The 13,674-nt window shown below is 40.5% G+C and overlaps 1 protein-coding gene across 2 annotated transcripts in view; it reads right to left on the bottom strand.

Moving 5' to 3' along the window:
- MYLK4 (myosin light chain kinase family member 4) overlaps window positions 1-13,674 on the bottom strand; it is a 110,450-nt gene that overhangs the window by 80,324 nt on the left and 16,452 nt on the right. Inside the window, exon 2 of one of the 2 annotated variants that reach the window (XM_037727472.1) lies at window positions 9,704-9,974. In XM_037727472.1, coding sequence (XP_037583400.1) covers window positions 9,704-9,974 — 271 coding nt within the window. Of the gene's footprint in view, window positions 1-4,807; window positions 5,189-9,703; window positions 9,975-13,674 lie in introns of those variants that run through there. The other variant, XM_017497503.2, reaches the window with a different exon arrangement.

Raw genomic sequence — 13,674 nt, 5'->3', positions numbered from 1 at the left:
AGACCACCAGCCAGATTAATAAAAAAGAAAAGAGAGAAGAATCAAATAGATGCAATAAAAAACGATAAAGGAGATATCACCACTTATTCCACAGAAACACAAACCATCATCGGAGATTTTTACAAACAACTCTATGCACATAAACTAGTAAACCTGGAAGAAATGGATAATTCCTGGACACTTGCATCCTCCCAAGCCTAAACCAGGAAGAAGTCAAAGCCCTGAATAGACCAATAACAAGGGCAGAAGTTGAGGCAGCAATTAAGAGCTTACCACCCAAAAAAAGCCCAGGTCCAGATGGGTTAACAGCTGAAATCTGCCAGACATACAAAGAGGAGCTGGTACCATTCCTTCTGAAACTATTCCAAACAATACAAAAAGAGGGAATCCTTCACAAATCACTTTATGAGACCAACATCATCCTGATACCAAAACCCGGCAGAGACTCAGCAAGAAAAGAAAACTTCAGGCCAATATCCATGATGAACATAGCTGCAAAAATCTTCAATAAAATGCTGGCAAACAAACTGATTGCAACAGCACATCAAAAAGCTCATCCACCATGATCAAGCAGGCTTCATCCCGGGATGCAAGACTGGTTCAACATATGCAAGTCTATAAACGTAATTCACCACATAAACAGAACCAAAAACAAAAACCACATGATTATCTCAATTGATGCAGAGAAGGCCTTTGATAAAATTCAACAGCCTTTTATGCTAAAAACCCTAATAAACTAGGTCTTGATGGAAAGTATCTCAAAATAATAAAAGCTATTTACGACAAACCAACAGCCAATATCATGCTGAATGGCCAAAAGCTGGAAGCATTCCCTTTGAAATCAGGGACTAGACAAGGTTGCCCTCTCTCACCACTCCTATTCAATATAGTATTGGAAGTTCTAGCCAGAGCAATCAGGAAAGAAAAAAGAAATAAAGGGTATTAGAACAGGAAAGGAGGAAGTCAAACTGTCTTTATTTGCAGAAGATAGTTTGTATATTTAGAAGACCCTATCGTCTCAGCCCAAAATCTCCTGAAATTGATAAGCAACTTCAGCAAAGTCTCAAGATACAAAATAAATGTGCCAAAATCACAAGTATTCCTATACACCAATAACAGACTTAAAGAGAGCCAAATCAAGAACGAACTGCCATTCAAAATTGCTACAAAGAGAATAAAATACCTAGGAATACAACTAACAAGGAATGTAAAGAACCTCTTCAAGAACTACAGACCACTGCTCAACGAAATAAGAAAGGACACAAACAGATAGAGAAACATTCGATGCCCAGGGTTAGGAAGAATCAATATTGTGAAAATGGCCATTCTGCCCAAAGTAATTTACAGATTCAGTGCTATCCCCTCAAGCTACCAATGACCTTCTTTACAGAACTGGGAAAAACCACCTTAAACTTCATATGGAACCAAGAAAGAGCCCACATAGACAAGTCAATTCTAAGCAAAAAGAACAAAGTGGGAGGCATCACACTACCAGACTTCAAACTATACTACAAGGCTACAGTAATCAAAACAGCACAGTAGTGGTACCAAAATAGAGCTATAGACCAATGGAACAGAACAGAGTTCTCAGAGGCAACACCACACATCTACAACCATCTGATCTTTGACAAACCTGACAAAAACAAGCAATGGGGAAACGATTCCCTGTTTAATAAATGGTGTTGGGAAAACTGGCTAGCCATGTGCAGAAAGCAGAAACTGGACCCCTTCCTGACACTTTACACTAAAATTAACTCCAGATGGATTAAAGACTTAAACATAAGACCTAACATGATAAAACCCTTGGAGAAAATCTAGGCAAAACCATTCAGGACATAGGCGTAGGCAAGGACTTCATGACCAAAACACCAAAAGCATTGGCAACAAAAGCCAAAAGAGACAAATGGGACCTAATCAAACTCCACAGCTTTTGCACAGCAAAAGAAACAGTCATTAGAGTGAATCGGCAACTAACAGAATGGGAAAAAATTTTTGTAATCTACCCATCTGACAAAGGACTGATATCCAGAATCTACAAAGAACTAAAACAGATTTACAAGAAAAAAACAAACAAGCCCATTCAAAAGTGGGCGAAGGATATGAACACATACTTTACAAAAGAAGACATACATGAGGCCAACAAACATATGAAAAAATGCTCATCATCACTGGACATTAGAGAAATGCAAATCAAAACTACATTGAGATACCATCTCACGCCAGTTAGAATGACGATCATTAAAAAATCTGGAGACAACAGATGCTGGAGAGGATGTGGAGAAGTAGGAACACTTTTACACTGTTGGTGGTAGTGCAAATTAGTTCAACCATTGTGGAAGACAGTGTGGCAATTCCTCAAGGACCTGGAAATAGAAATTCAATTTGACCCAGCAATCCCATTACTGGGTATATATCCAAAGAATTATAAATCGTTCTACTATAAGGACACATGCACAAGAATGTTCATTGCAGCACTGTTTACAACAGCAAAGACCTGGAACCAACCCAAATGCCCATGGATGATAGACCAGGCAGGGAAAATGTGGCACATATACACCACGGAATACTATGCAGCCATAAAAAATGAGTTTGTGTCCTTTGTAGGGACATGGATGAACCTGGAAACCATCATTCTCAGGAAACTGACACAAGAACAGAAAATCAAACACCGCATGTTCTCACTCATAGGTGGGTGTTGAACAATGAGAACACATGGACACAGGGAGGGGAGTATCACACACTGGGGTCTGTCGAGGGGAAATAGGGGAGGGACAGGAGGGTGTGGGGAGTTGGGGAGTGATAGCATGGGGAGAAATGCCAGATATAGGTGATGGGGAGGAAGGCAGCAAATCACACTGCCATGTGTGTACCTATGCAACAATCTTACATGTTCTTCACATGTACCCCAAAACCTAAAATGCAATAAAAATAAAATAAAATAAAATAAAATAAAATAAAATAAAATAAAATGAAACAGTAAAATAAATAAATAAATAAATAAAAATAAACAGGATTCACTGATACCTCTACAAAAGACAGTTCTTAAAACTGCTGTGCTTATAGATATTTCAAAGACAATAGGTCGCTCACATTTGTAAATATTCATTAATAATGAGAAAAGATATGAGGACATGTTGTATATTCTAATTTAAGAGAGATTTTCTTTATGGCTAAAAAGTTGCAAAAACATTCTGAAATATACATCCACAATAATCCTAATGAACTCATATATCTTGGTGACCTTTTCACTGGGAAATGCTATGAGGGCTACATTCTCATAACATTCTTTTCCACGTGGAAGATGAAAGCCCTCACAGTATTTCCCACAGGAGAAACGTAGTCCTCCTGGTATCTTCCAAGGAGAAAGATATCCCTCCTAGTATCTCCCACAGGAGATATGATAAACAGCAAAAAATGATTCTCACATGGGTAACAGTGACTGTCTAAAAATATAGACTTAACCATGATGTTAGGTCTCTTTAGGTCAGACCTAAAGAGAATTATAATGTTTTATGATTTCTTACTTTAAAAATAAACAAATCTCTCCCTATCTTTCTTCCATCTCTTTCACTTTGTCCTCAACTAAGATAGGTCAGATGATTGACAAACAATTCCAAGATTGGCTTGTCCATTCAATTCCCCTTAACGTGAACTTGATGCTCCAGAAATATTTGTTGTGGAAGGGTCCCCTGGAAAGGCTCAGGGCATGGAGGAAGCCTGACTCCTAGAGTTCTCTGACTTCTGAATGCCAACAAGATGCTGGGTGGTGGCTTCCTGCTGAATAAGATATAGATAAGGGATTTATATACAGGTATAGGGATAGATCATCTAACTCCCCTAGAGAAATTTTTTTAACTGTGTATTGTCAGTGGGGACAATAGCACCCCAAAGGAATGAAAATTGGTTCTTCTGGAGGCATGTAAAAAAAAAATCTTACTCTTTTTATGTATAAAGTACAGATATACAAACAATGCATCAATAGGTATGCAGTATATATGCCGTATTAAAATTTAATGGGAAGAGTCAACTGGGGGGAAAAAACCCTGAAAAGCTTAGGAGAGGGTGCATAATAATGGGAAAAAAAGACTGAGAAACATTGCCACAAACCCAACTTCAGGCAGGAACAGTGATTCAGACTGTTTTCTGCAGTGCTTTTTAAACTGTTTTATATTGTTTTAAAAATAATTTATCAAATGCTAATTATAAGGTAATTAAATATGAGGAAAGAGCTGTCTTCCCAGATATGAATACCCTCTCTTGAAAAGTGCTAAAATCCTTAGAATAGGAATTATTTATTTTCTTCAAGAATTCCACTATGCTCCTGACTGAATTCCATTCCTGGAATAGTTATGGTGTCACATGAAACACATCATCAGGCGACAGTTCAACAAAGAAAGCAGAGGAGGCTATGCTCAGAAGAGCTGATGGCTGCACGTGCTGTGTTTTGCAATCTATTTCTTAGTAAAAGAACTTTTGCTTTAGTTTTATTTTCTTTTCATAACTCATATAAGAAGTAGGAGAATGAAGAGATATGGACATTATTTGTAGCCCTCACAAACAAAAACAGGTCACCAACTTTAATATGCAAGGGGAATCCCTGCCCATGAGGTTCCCCAAAAGTTGGTGCAAGTGTTTGAAAGGTTGAAATGTGCCACATGCCACTATTATTACCCCAACTGCTCCTAAGGCCAGTGTCCTGGGCAAAGATTCAGCCAGGGCATGCATTCCATTTTCTTTGGCAAGCACCACTCCCAGGTTGGAAGCATTCAAACAAAATGAATCTGTCAGATAAAAGTGATTTTACTACCTGCATGTCCTCAAGAGCAGGAGCCTGGCAGTGGCCTCCCCGGGTCATCATGAACCGGATCAAGCGCCAGAGAACTGAAGACGAGAGAAGGCACACGCTGCCTACAACCCAGACGTCTTTCCTTCTGAGTGTGAAGTCCATTCTCTGGGAGCAGCTGTGGATGTCGCTTGGCTTATATGCTCCTTCCCTGCCCTGATCTAGCACCAGCACTTCCCAAGCAGTGTCACCCTTTGCTCTGCCCTGAGGAGTGGGTGTCACCAAATTACAGAGGTTCTTGCAGAGTCCTGCCAATGCAATGATGTCTCCAGTTACGTGATCAGCAAATTATCTGCCTCTTTAAAAGGAAAAATATGACAGCCTCGTGTGACAGATCTGAAACAGGTGTAGGGGCGTTGGGAGACCTGCTGGCAACAATTTACACCGTGAATGCGCATTTGTTCCCAGTTCAAGGACAATTAGCACGACTGTATCTGGCATCTGCTGGTTGCCAAGGCTGGGCCACCGCCAGGGAGATTTCTCCTGGCCTTACAGGGTGAGGAGAAACACAACTCTAAAAATCACAAAACCTCTGCCCTCAGCCTTGTTATTTTGAGATCTAAGTTATAGTCATTATGGATGGTGCCGATGGTACAATTTCACAGCAGTTGGTCAGGAAATTCCATCTGGTGTTAAATCCACCAACTGCAATCAAAAAAGGGAGATCCACACTTTACTCCAACCCACCCTGTCCCTCTGCACATCCTGTTAATAAATATTTTGCTTTGCTTGGTATTGGGAGCATTTGTGCTGGCTATTTAAACACTCCAAGGGCTGTGGGTCCTGAGTCTGCTGGGGACATTCTTGTTTCTACCCCCACAGCTTTGGGATACCCCCTGGTTAGGATATGGAAGAACTTAAGCCAGGTTTTAAGAAGGAATTATTCCCTATGAAGGAAGGCTTCTAGATACAAATCAACAAGGGTTAGGATAAATTCAGAAATGATTTACTTAGAGGTCCTCTAGGCGCAGATTTGGAATGGTAGGCCACACTGACATATTTGTGTAGAGTGAGCATTCACAACCTGTGTCCTACTTTTGTACTTGGGACCATGCCTTTTGGGTGGAGTATAGGGGTGAACAGGAAGGTGGAGAAAGCCAAGGGACCAGGAGGTGAGCACAGACAACCCCAGGCTTCATAAGCAGGGATAGGGGCAGTAAACAGAGGAAAGCAGTGAGAAGCACACTGAGCTGAATGGTCGGCTGAGAATATTACCGGGCACGTTTTTGTTTCATTAAGCAAGTAAAGGGGTGTGAGGGTATATGTGAGAGAGAGAGATCCTATTAAACATTCAAGTAAATCTGAGGGAAATACAATATGAGGGCTATTTACTATATAGATAACAGAAAACTGACAAAAGAAAAAACCTTAGTACAAAAACAATACTAATTACAGTAATGAGGTCTGTTCATCATTTATAACCTAATGGTACAGACACAGTAGCCATCGAGCTCATCACTCATATGAGTCAGACCAATTTGGTTTTGTAAATTTTACTTGATTTCGACACCACACCACGTATGTATATTTAGACCTAGTTTATTATGACGTATGGTTATCCGCTGAAAACTTAGAATTTCACACAATACATAGAACTTGGGTGACTTTGAACAGCCTTTGGAAATAATAGAATGAGAAAAGTCGCTAGAAAACAGAAGAAAAAGAAAAGTAGGAAAAACAGGCCACACAGAGTAGCTCATGCCTATAATTCCAGCGCTCTGGGAAGCCAAGGCAGGGGGATCACTTCAGCCCAGGAGTTCAAGGCCAGCCTGAGCAACATAAGGAGACCCTATCTCTGCAAAAAAAAATACAAAAGTAGCCATGGGTGGTGGTGCCTGCCTAGTCCCAGCTACTCCGGAGACTGAGGCAGGAGGATCACTTGAGCCAGGGAGGTCAAGGCTGCAGTGAGCCAAGAGCACACCACTGCACTCCAGCCTGGGTGACAGAGTGAGACCCTGTCTCAAAAAAGGAAAAAAAGAAAAGAAAAATAAAAAGAATAAGAAAAAGAAAAGAACTCAAGTAGAAAAAAGAAAAATACACAATGAAGTATTTCATAAACTCAACAAAACATAGAGGAAAAGAAAGAAGACCGTTAAAAATCAGTTCAGTGGAGGAAATATTAAAAAAATAGAAAATCTGATTAAGAGCAGGAAAACACAAAGAATCAGAGTTTTATCAAACTATTTTGTTTATGTAAATATAAAATTAAATATAAGTGGTTTATGTAAAATTCTTCCCCTATTGGGACCAGAGAGTGATTCCAGACACTAAAGAAACTGCACTGCAAGCTTCCAGGACAAAGCTTTCATGTCACCATGTCACCAGAGTCTGAAATTCAGAGTCAATTCTATCCAGCGCACCACAGCACATGTTTCTACTATGATTAGCCATGCTAATCTTCTGAAAGAGAAAAGGGATGAGAGAGAAAGGGGAATCGGTGGAGAAAATTGACAAGCATTTTTTTATAGTCCCTGGAGGGAAGAGAGTGGCATTTTAAAGATTTATTGCTACTCCAGCAGAAGATGAAGACGTGTTAATCTTGCTCTGTCTGCATACCTGAAGACATCTGAGCTGCTGGAATGCCCTTCTCCACCCACCCGCTGCCAAGCCTGCTGGCTGCCCTGGCACCCATCAACTGGGCAGGCTGGGGCTCCAGGCCACGGAAAGGAGAACCCTGTGCCTCCGACACGTGCGCCTATCCATTCTCCACATGGACGGAGAGAGGCAGGGAAATTTATTGCAGACATCTCCAGGCCCTTCACTATTTACAAGTAAGAAACTGAATGGGACACATGGAGCTCCTAGTGACTCCTTCCCACCTTCCGCAGGCTGTCAACTGCAGGACCCAAGCCAGGAGGCCCAAGTTACAGAAGGGATATGAGACTTACTACAAAGGACATTCTCTGAGGGTTTCTAGGGGTTAAATAACAGTCTTAGTTTTTCCTTCAAAAACATCCTAAAAACATTTAACTTCCAAATCATGCACTTCTGGATGCAGTTGGCTATCAAAAAGTAATATCCCTACGTATATTTATGTTCCAACTTAGCACTATCTCATTCTTTTTTTTATCTTCAGAAACAGGGTCTTGCTCTGTTGTCCACACTGGGGTGCAGTGGTGTGATCATAGCTCACCGCAGCCTTGAACTCCTAGGCTCAAGCAATCCTCCTGCCTCAGCCTCCCAAGTAGCTGGGACTACAGATGTGTGCCACTATGCCTGGCTATTTTATTTGTATTTTTTATTTTTGTAGAAATAGAGGTCTCACTATGTCGCCTGGGCTGGTCTCAAACCCTGGGCCTGCAGTGATTCTCCTGCCTCAGCCTCCCAAGGTGCTGGGATTACAGATATGAGCCATGCACCCAGCCTATCTTACTCTTGAAAGTGTTTCCCATTTCTAAAAATTGTGTCACAGAAGTTGGAGAAAAACAGTACCTGAAAGATAATAAAATTCATATAAACTATTACAGTTAGTTGATGATTTCAAAGTTATCCAAGAAGAATATTTTGTCTTCTCTGTCCTGCTGAAATTAATAAACAGAAAAAAGTATCCTGTTTGTTTGTACCACTAAGGACCCTAATGAGAAAGTCATGTCCCACTTAATTTTGCCTGTGGATATTTCTTCTTGGTCTATATTGAACTCATGGGGAAAGCAGGGGTCTCAAAAAAATCTGTTTCAATCTGATTCATTTATTCTCTCCAGCACATTTTGTCATTTCTTATTCACTTACAGTAAAAAGCCTCCCAGACCTTTGTTATACAATATTTCTATCTCATTGTCTGTCGCATTGTTAGAAACGCCCTTCCTACCTGAATAGTGCTTTTTAGAACAGTAGCTGGGCAAAGAAGGATGTTTTCCAAACCTCCCTGATAAGAATCACTTGCTCTGATTATCGAAAATAATGATTCCCAGCCCTCAACCAGAATTCACTTAAATAGATCTTTTTATTCCAAAAACACTTTGGTGCCTACTTGTTCCCATTACCGGGAAAGCAACTGAGAAAACATGAACAAGTAACACAAGGTCCTAACCTGGAGGAGCCTTGTCTAGAGAAAGGTGATCCACATGTTCAAAACCACTGCATGTGCTGGAATGAAGGCATGGCCTAAATGCTTGATGCTCCCACCGGGCAAGGAGCCAATGGATGATGGGCCGGAACTGACTGGGCAAAGGCAGGGGAGAGAATTGATGCTGCTGCTAACACATATGAAATGCTTACTCTAGTGACAGACACTAGGCTGAGTGCTTTACAGATGTGATCACACTTAATTTTCACAACTGCTATTATCTCACTAGTTCAGATGTGGCAAGCCCTTGGTTAAATTAATATTTTGCCCAAGAACAAGCAGCCGCACTGAGTTCAGAGCTCTCGTTCTGCACAGAGGAGGACACAGCCCCACAGTCGTGCCATCAGCAACTCTTTCTTGTCCCGTCTCTGAACTTCACTATCAACAGCTCTGCCATCTGCCTCATGAGGAACTCAAGGTCTGGAGGAAATGAGAAACTTCTTTTGCAGAACAGTTGTGCCTCCCACAGCACTTTTCTGAATTTCAAGCCCAGATCCATCATTTTAAAGGATTCTTCTTCCTTTCCAGAAGCTGGCTGTATAACTCTGAAGCCACTAACCATAATGTGAAGTAGATTGCAGGCAGAAATGCAGTTTCAAAGGCCTAATTATTTACCAGACGCAATTGCATAGTTGATACACACAATTCTCAGTGAAGCAAAATTGAATGGTGTCTATTCATAGACTTTCCTTAATTCTACTCAATTTGGAAAGGGTTGCTGCACCGCTCCACGACATAAGAAAAGATAAGGTAGAATGAATACTTTTTAGGAGATTAAACTAGCACATGATTACCTCATTCTGTTCAGATCTTGAATCCTGGTCCTCAGAATTTTCTCCCAGAAAACACTTCACTTTCTCCACCTCTTCCCTGCACTGAAAAAAGGCCATTTTCTCCAGCTGGTTGCTGTTGTAACACGTGTTGAATTCTTCCAGCTTCTTCACTTTTAACATCTTAGTGGTGAGTCCGATTAAGCTTCTGTCTGGAGTGTGGCTTTCGTCTCCCTCTGTCTCCGATTTATAAATCAAGACACAACTGTGACTCTTCAGTGCTTCTTTTTCTTGACTGCAGAGAAGGGAAACACGGAAATTCTCATCACTTATTCACATATTTGACTTCCTGGGAAAATGAACAGTGAGAATTTGCAAGTCTCTCCTGTTTAAACTGGAGAGTGGATCCAAAAATGAGAAGAGAAATGCTAATATTCATATCGAGTTTCCAACATTGGAGCTTTAAAAGAAAAATGTTTTTTTCACTTTAAAACTACAAAAGCGAATAGTAAGAAGCAATGCTGAGTTTCACTGGGTGACGAAACTGCTCATCATTGCATAAAATAAGCTGTGGATCAAGTGGCCAGTTTAAATGTAAAATACAAAGTATCTTTGGGTTTAATTGGAACCGCAGGTTTTGCAGCCCCGTGGGAAGGGCTTATCGCAGAAGGGGTCTCTCCTGCTTCCCCGGTCTCCCTCTTCAGAGGGATCTCCCCCAAATGAGTCCCTTTCCAGATCTCTTCTGTACCTACGTCTTAACCTGTGCGGTGTTTGTGACAGAAACGTGTTTCCTTACGGTCCTCTCTCGTGGGCAGCATACCCAGATACCTTTCTTTGCATCTGCATTAACAGCTATGTACTGAGGAATTCAGAGTCCTTTCACTTTTCTTAAAATACTTTCTTTACAAATGAAGCAATGCAAAATACATAATATGCCTTGATACTGGAGCATATACGCATGTCTATATGTACACATCACTTGATTGCATAGAGAGGCAGGGAGAGGGAGAGAGGAAAGATTTTAATTTGTGCTAGTTCCGCATGGCTGACTACGGACGCCCCCTGGTGGAGACTTTTTGAAAAGCTCCTCTACGAGCATTTTCTCACCTTAAAAACCGTATTGTAATTCTCACCACAAAACTTAATATTTTGTTCTCTCACCTCCTATAGTAAAATGATACTCTTGGGTTCCAAAGTATTTAAAATTCACTGTTCTAAAAGTTACACTTATCCACATAAAGAGCTTACATTCAAACAAATAAAAATGCAAATATTAATACTATTATCCAGAGCTCTACAGATACATTACAGATCATTCCCAGCATTCTTTCAAATTGCCCTGAAAAAAATTATTAAAATAAGGAAACAAATGCATGGCTATTTCTAAAGCAAACTATGACTAAAATGCTATGGCTAATTACAGATGAAACTCAAGTTGGATCAGGAAGCCACATAAAATTAATGTATTAAAACAAAAGCTTAGGTTTAAGACACAATAATTTGCAAAGAAATATTAAACATTAAGCTCTACCTGAATTTTGTTACAATTTGTTATTGAAGACAACTTAGAAAAAAGGGAAGGAGATTTGGGAGGTTGTAGCAATAAACAAAAATAATTACCACTGATAGAACATCGAAGACCTTGAGCCACTCCAAGTGCAGAGCATACATTCCAGAAGGTAAAGAGAAATTTCACGGAATTCAAACTGACTATGGAGGTCTCTGGTAAAAGTTTTGACTCTGAGTCATATAAATCTTCTGAAAAGGCAAGTGTTCACTACGAGAGGAAGTATCTTCTCTCTCAAATGCCACTTTGAGCCCCTGTTTAAATTAATATGGCCCTTGATCTCAGGTTGCTCAGCTGTTGCCTTCTTAGTCAGATGGGGAAGAATATTAATTTTAGACACCAGGCTTTTCAAGGGCGATGGCTCCATTTCAGAGGTCAGGTAAGGAGAGGACGAACTGGGAGCCCTGGATGAAATATCACCTTGACCTTTCCCTCCTATCAGTGTGGCAATACTCTCGGATTTACAAAGCTAGATTTGTCCTCGGCCATCATCTGCCCGGCCCCTCTGCCCCTTTCAGACTCAGGATTATTTAAGTGCTCGTTAAATTTTCCCCAGTCGGGAAAATTCCAGGCACGGAAACTCCACAGCCACCTCTGTTTGCCTGTCTTACGTTTTGAGCATATCCAACTGCAATACAGAAGACCTTCTGAAAGCAGTTAGCAAGTTTGTTTTAATTTTCTCAGTTCTTAAAGATGTGTGCAATGTCTCCAACCATTTATAGCTCTAGGGAAAGGTTAAAGGCACAGGCACCCAGGAAACAGAAATGAATTTTTCATAAATTCTCCTTAAGCAACACTGGGACTTTCCCCATAGTTTTTTACACAGACCAAGAAAGGGGAGTTTCAACCTGCCTTCCCCGCTCTCACAGAAATGCATGCCTATTCATTGAAGTGGCATAAAAAACTTGATTGCCCAGGGGCTGGACTTCGTACTCTAGACAACTCTGCAATTTTTCAGGATCCGGACAATTGTCACCTCTTATTTGGAGCCTGTGCCAGCCCCTCTATGACGCATTGTAACACCAGCCTCTACGGCTCTTCTGCTTCTTTAAAAAAAAAAAATCCTTATTTTTAATTCAGATTAATGCATTCCATGTGAAATAAAAATACACATTTTTCCATTTTATGTAGTACTAATGATTTACAGCAAAATCTTTTTAAAAACAGAAAACGTTTGTTATTTTTCAGATTAGAGAGCTTTGTTCTTCAGGAAAAGTAATGAAGTGGAACTATAAATTTGTGAGAGATAAATTATCTGACAGAATCATTATATAAAGACTAAGCTGATTTGAGGTCACCAATTTTGTTAGTATAATTAAATTGTGTAAAAGTACTGATAAGGTGACAAATGCTTTGCCAGAAGCAAACTGTGTGTGGGCTGCTGCTGATCTAACCACATCCTCCACCCAGACCACCACCACACAAAATCAGTCTTTCCATCTCCTTGGCTCCAGCAAACCAACCACAGGCTCGAGTGAGCCAGAGGCCAGGAGAATCTGCTCCTTTGCTTATTCTTTTGTAATAAACTTTTCCTTTTAGAGTAGTTCAGAGAGTTTCCCTTGCCCTGCACCCCAAATCCTCTGTTTTTCACATCTTACCTTGGTCTGGTATACTTGTCACAATTAATGAACCACAGTGAACACTATTATTACATAAACTCAATACTTCGATTGTTGTTGGTTCCCCCCCACCTCAAATGCCCCTTTTCTGTTCCAGAATCCCATGCAGGATTCCAAATTACATTTAGAATCAGGATTTGTGATAGATTGGGTAAGAGATGTGAAAGAAAGATGGTAGACACCTTTGCAAATTTTCTCCTGAGCACTTGAAAGACAGAGTGAACATTAACTGAGATGGAGAAGGCCGTGGGAGGGCGACTCTGGAGGGGAATGGTCAGGCATGCAGTCTTTGGCAAGCCCATTAAACATTCAAGTTGAATAGGCTGTGGAGATAGAGATCTGAGTTCAGGGGAGGGGTGCAGGCTGGAGATAAGAATTTGGAAGTCATCCACATATAGATGTTTCCATGCACAATATCCATTCAATACATATTTGATTAATTACTAGACAGAATGATCTTTAATTGTGTCTACTTGCCCTAAAAAACAAGTCAATTAAAAGAATCCATGCTACTTGTCCTCTAAAATTAGTAACAGTTGTCTGGTTCTGCTACATCACACTGTTCCCAGCTTTTGATGGCAGAGAGGACAAGCTCACTGCTGGTACAACATTTGACCACAAAAAAACTGGTTATACATTCACACTCATTCTGGTGTATTGGCCTAGCCTCAGGACCCTAAGCCTGTACCCGTAACATATTCTGTACGCTTAAAGATGCTCTTACATCTGGAAAAATTCATTAGCAAGGAATATGAGCAGGCCCGGTAATACTTTTCCGGTATTTCCATATTTTGGAGTTATACATCTTT

This window comes from Cebus imitator, unplaced genomic scaffold (genome assembly GCF_001604975.1).
Source record: "Cebus imitator isolate Cc_AM_T3 unplaced genomic scaffold, Cebus_imitator-1.0 Scaffold231, whole genome shotgun sequence".
Lineage (NCBI taxonomy): Eukaryota > Metazoa > Chordata > Mammalia > Primates > Cebidae > Cebus > Cebus imitator.
This window is presented reverse-complemented; position numbering and strand designations above follow the sequence as displayed.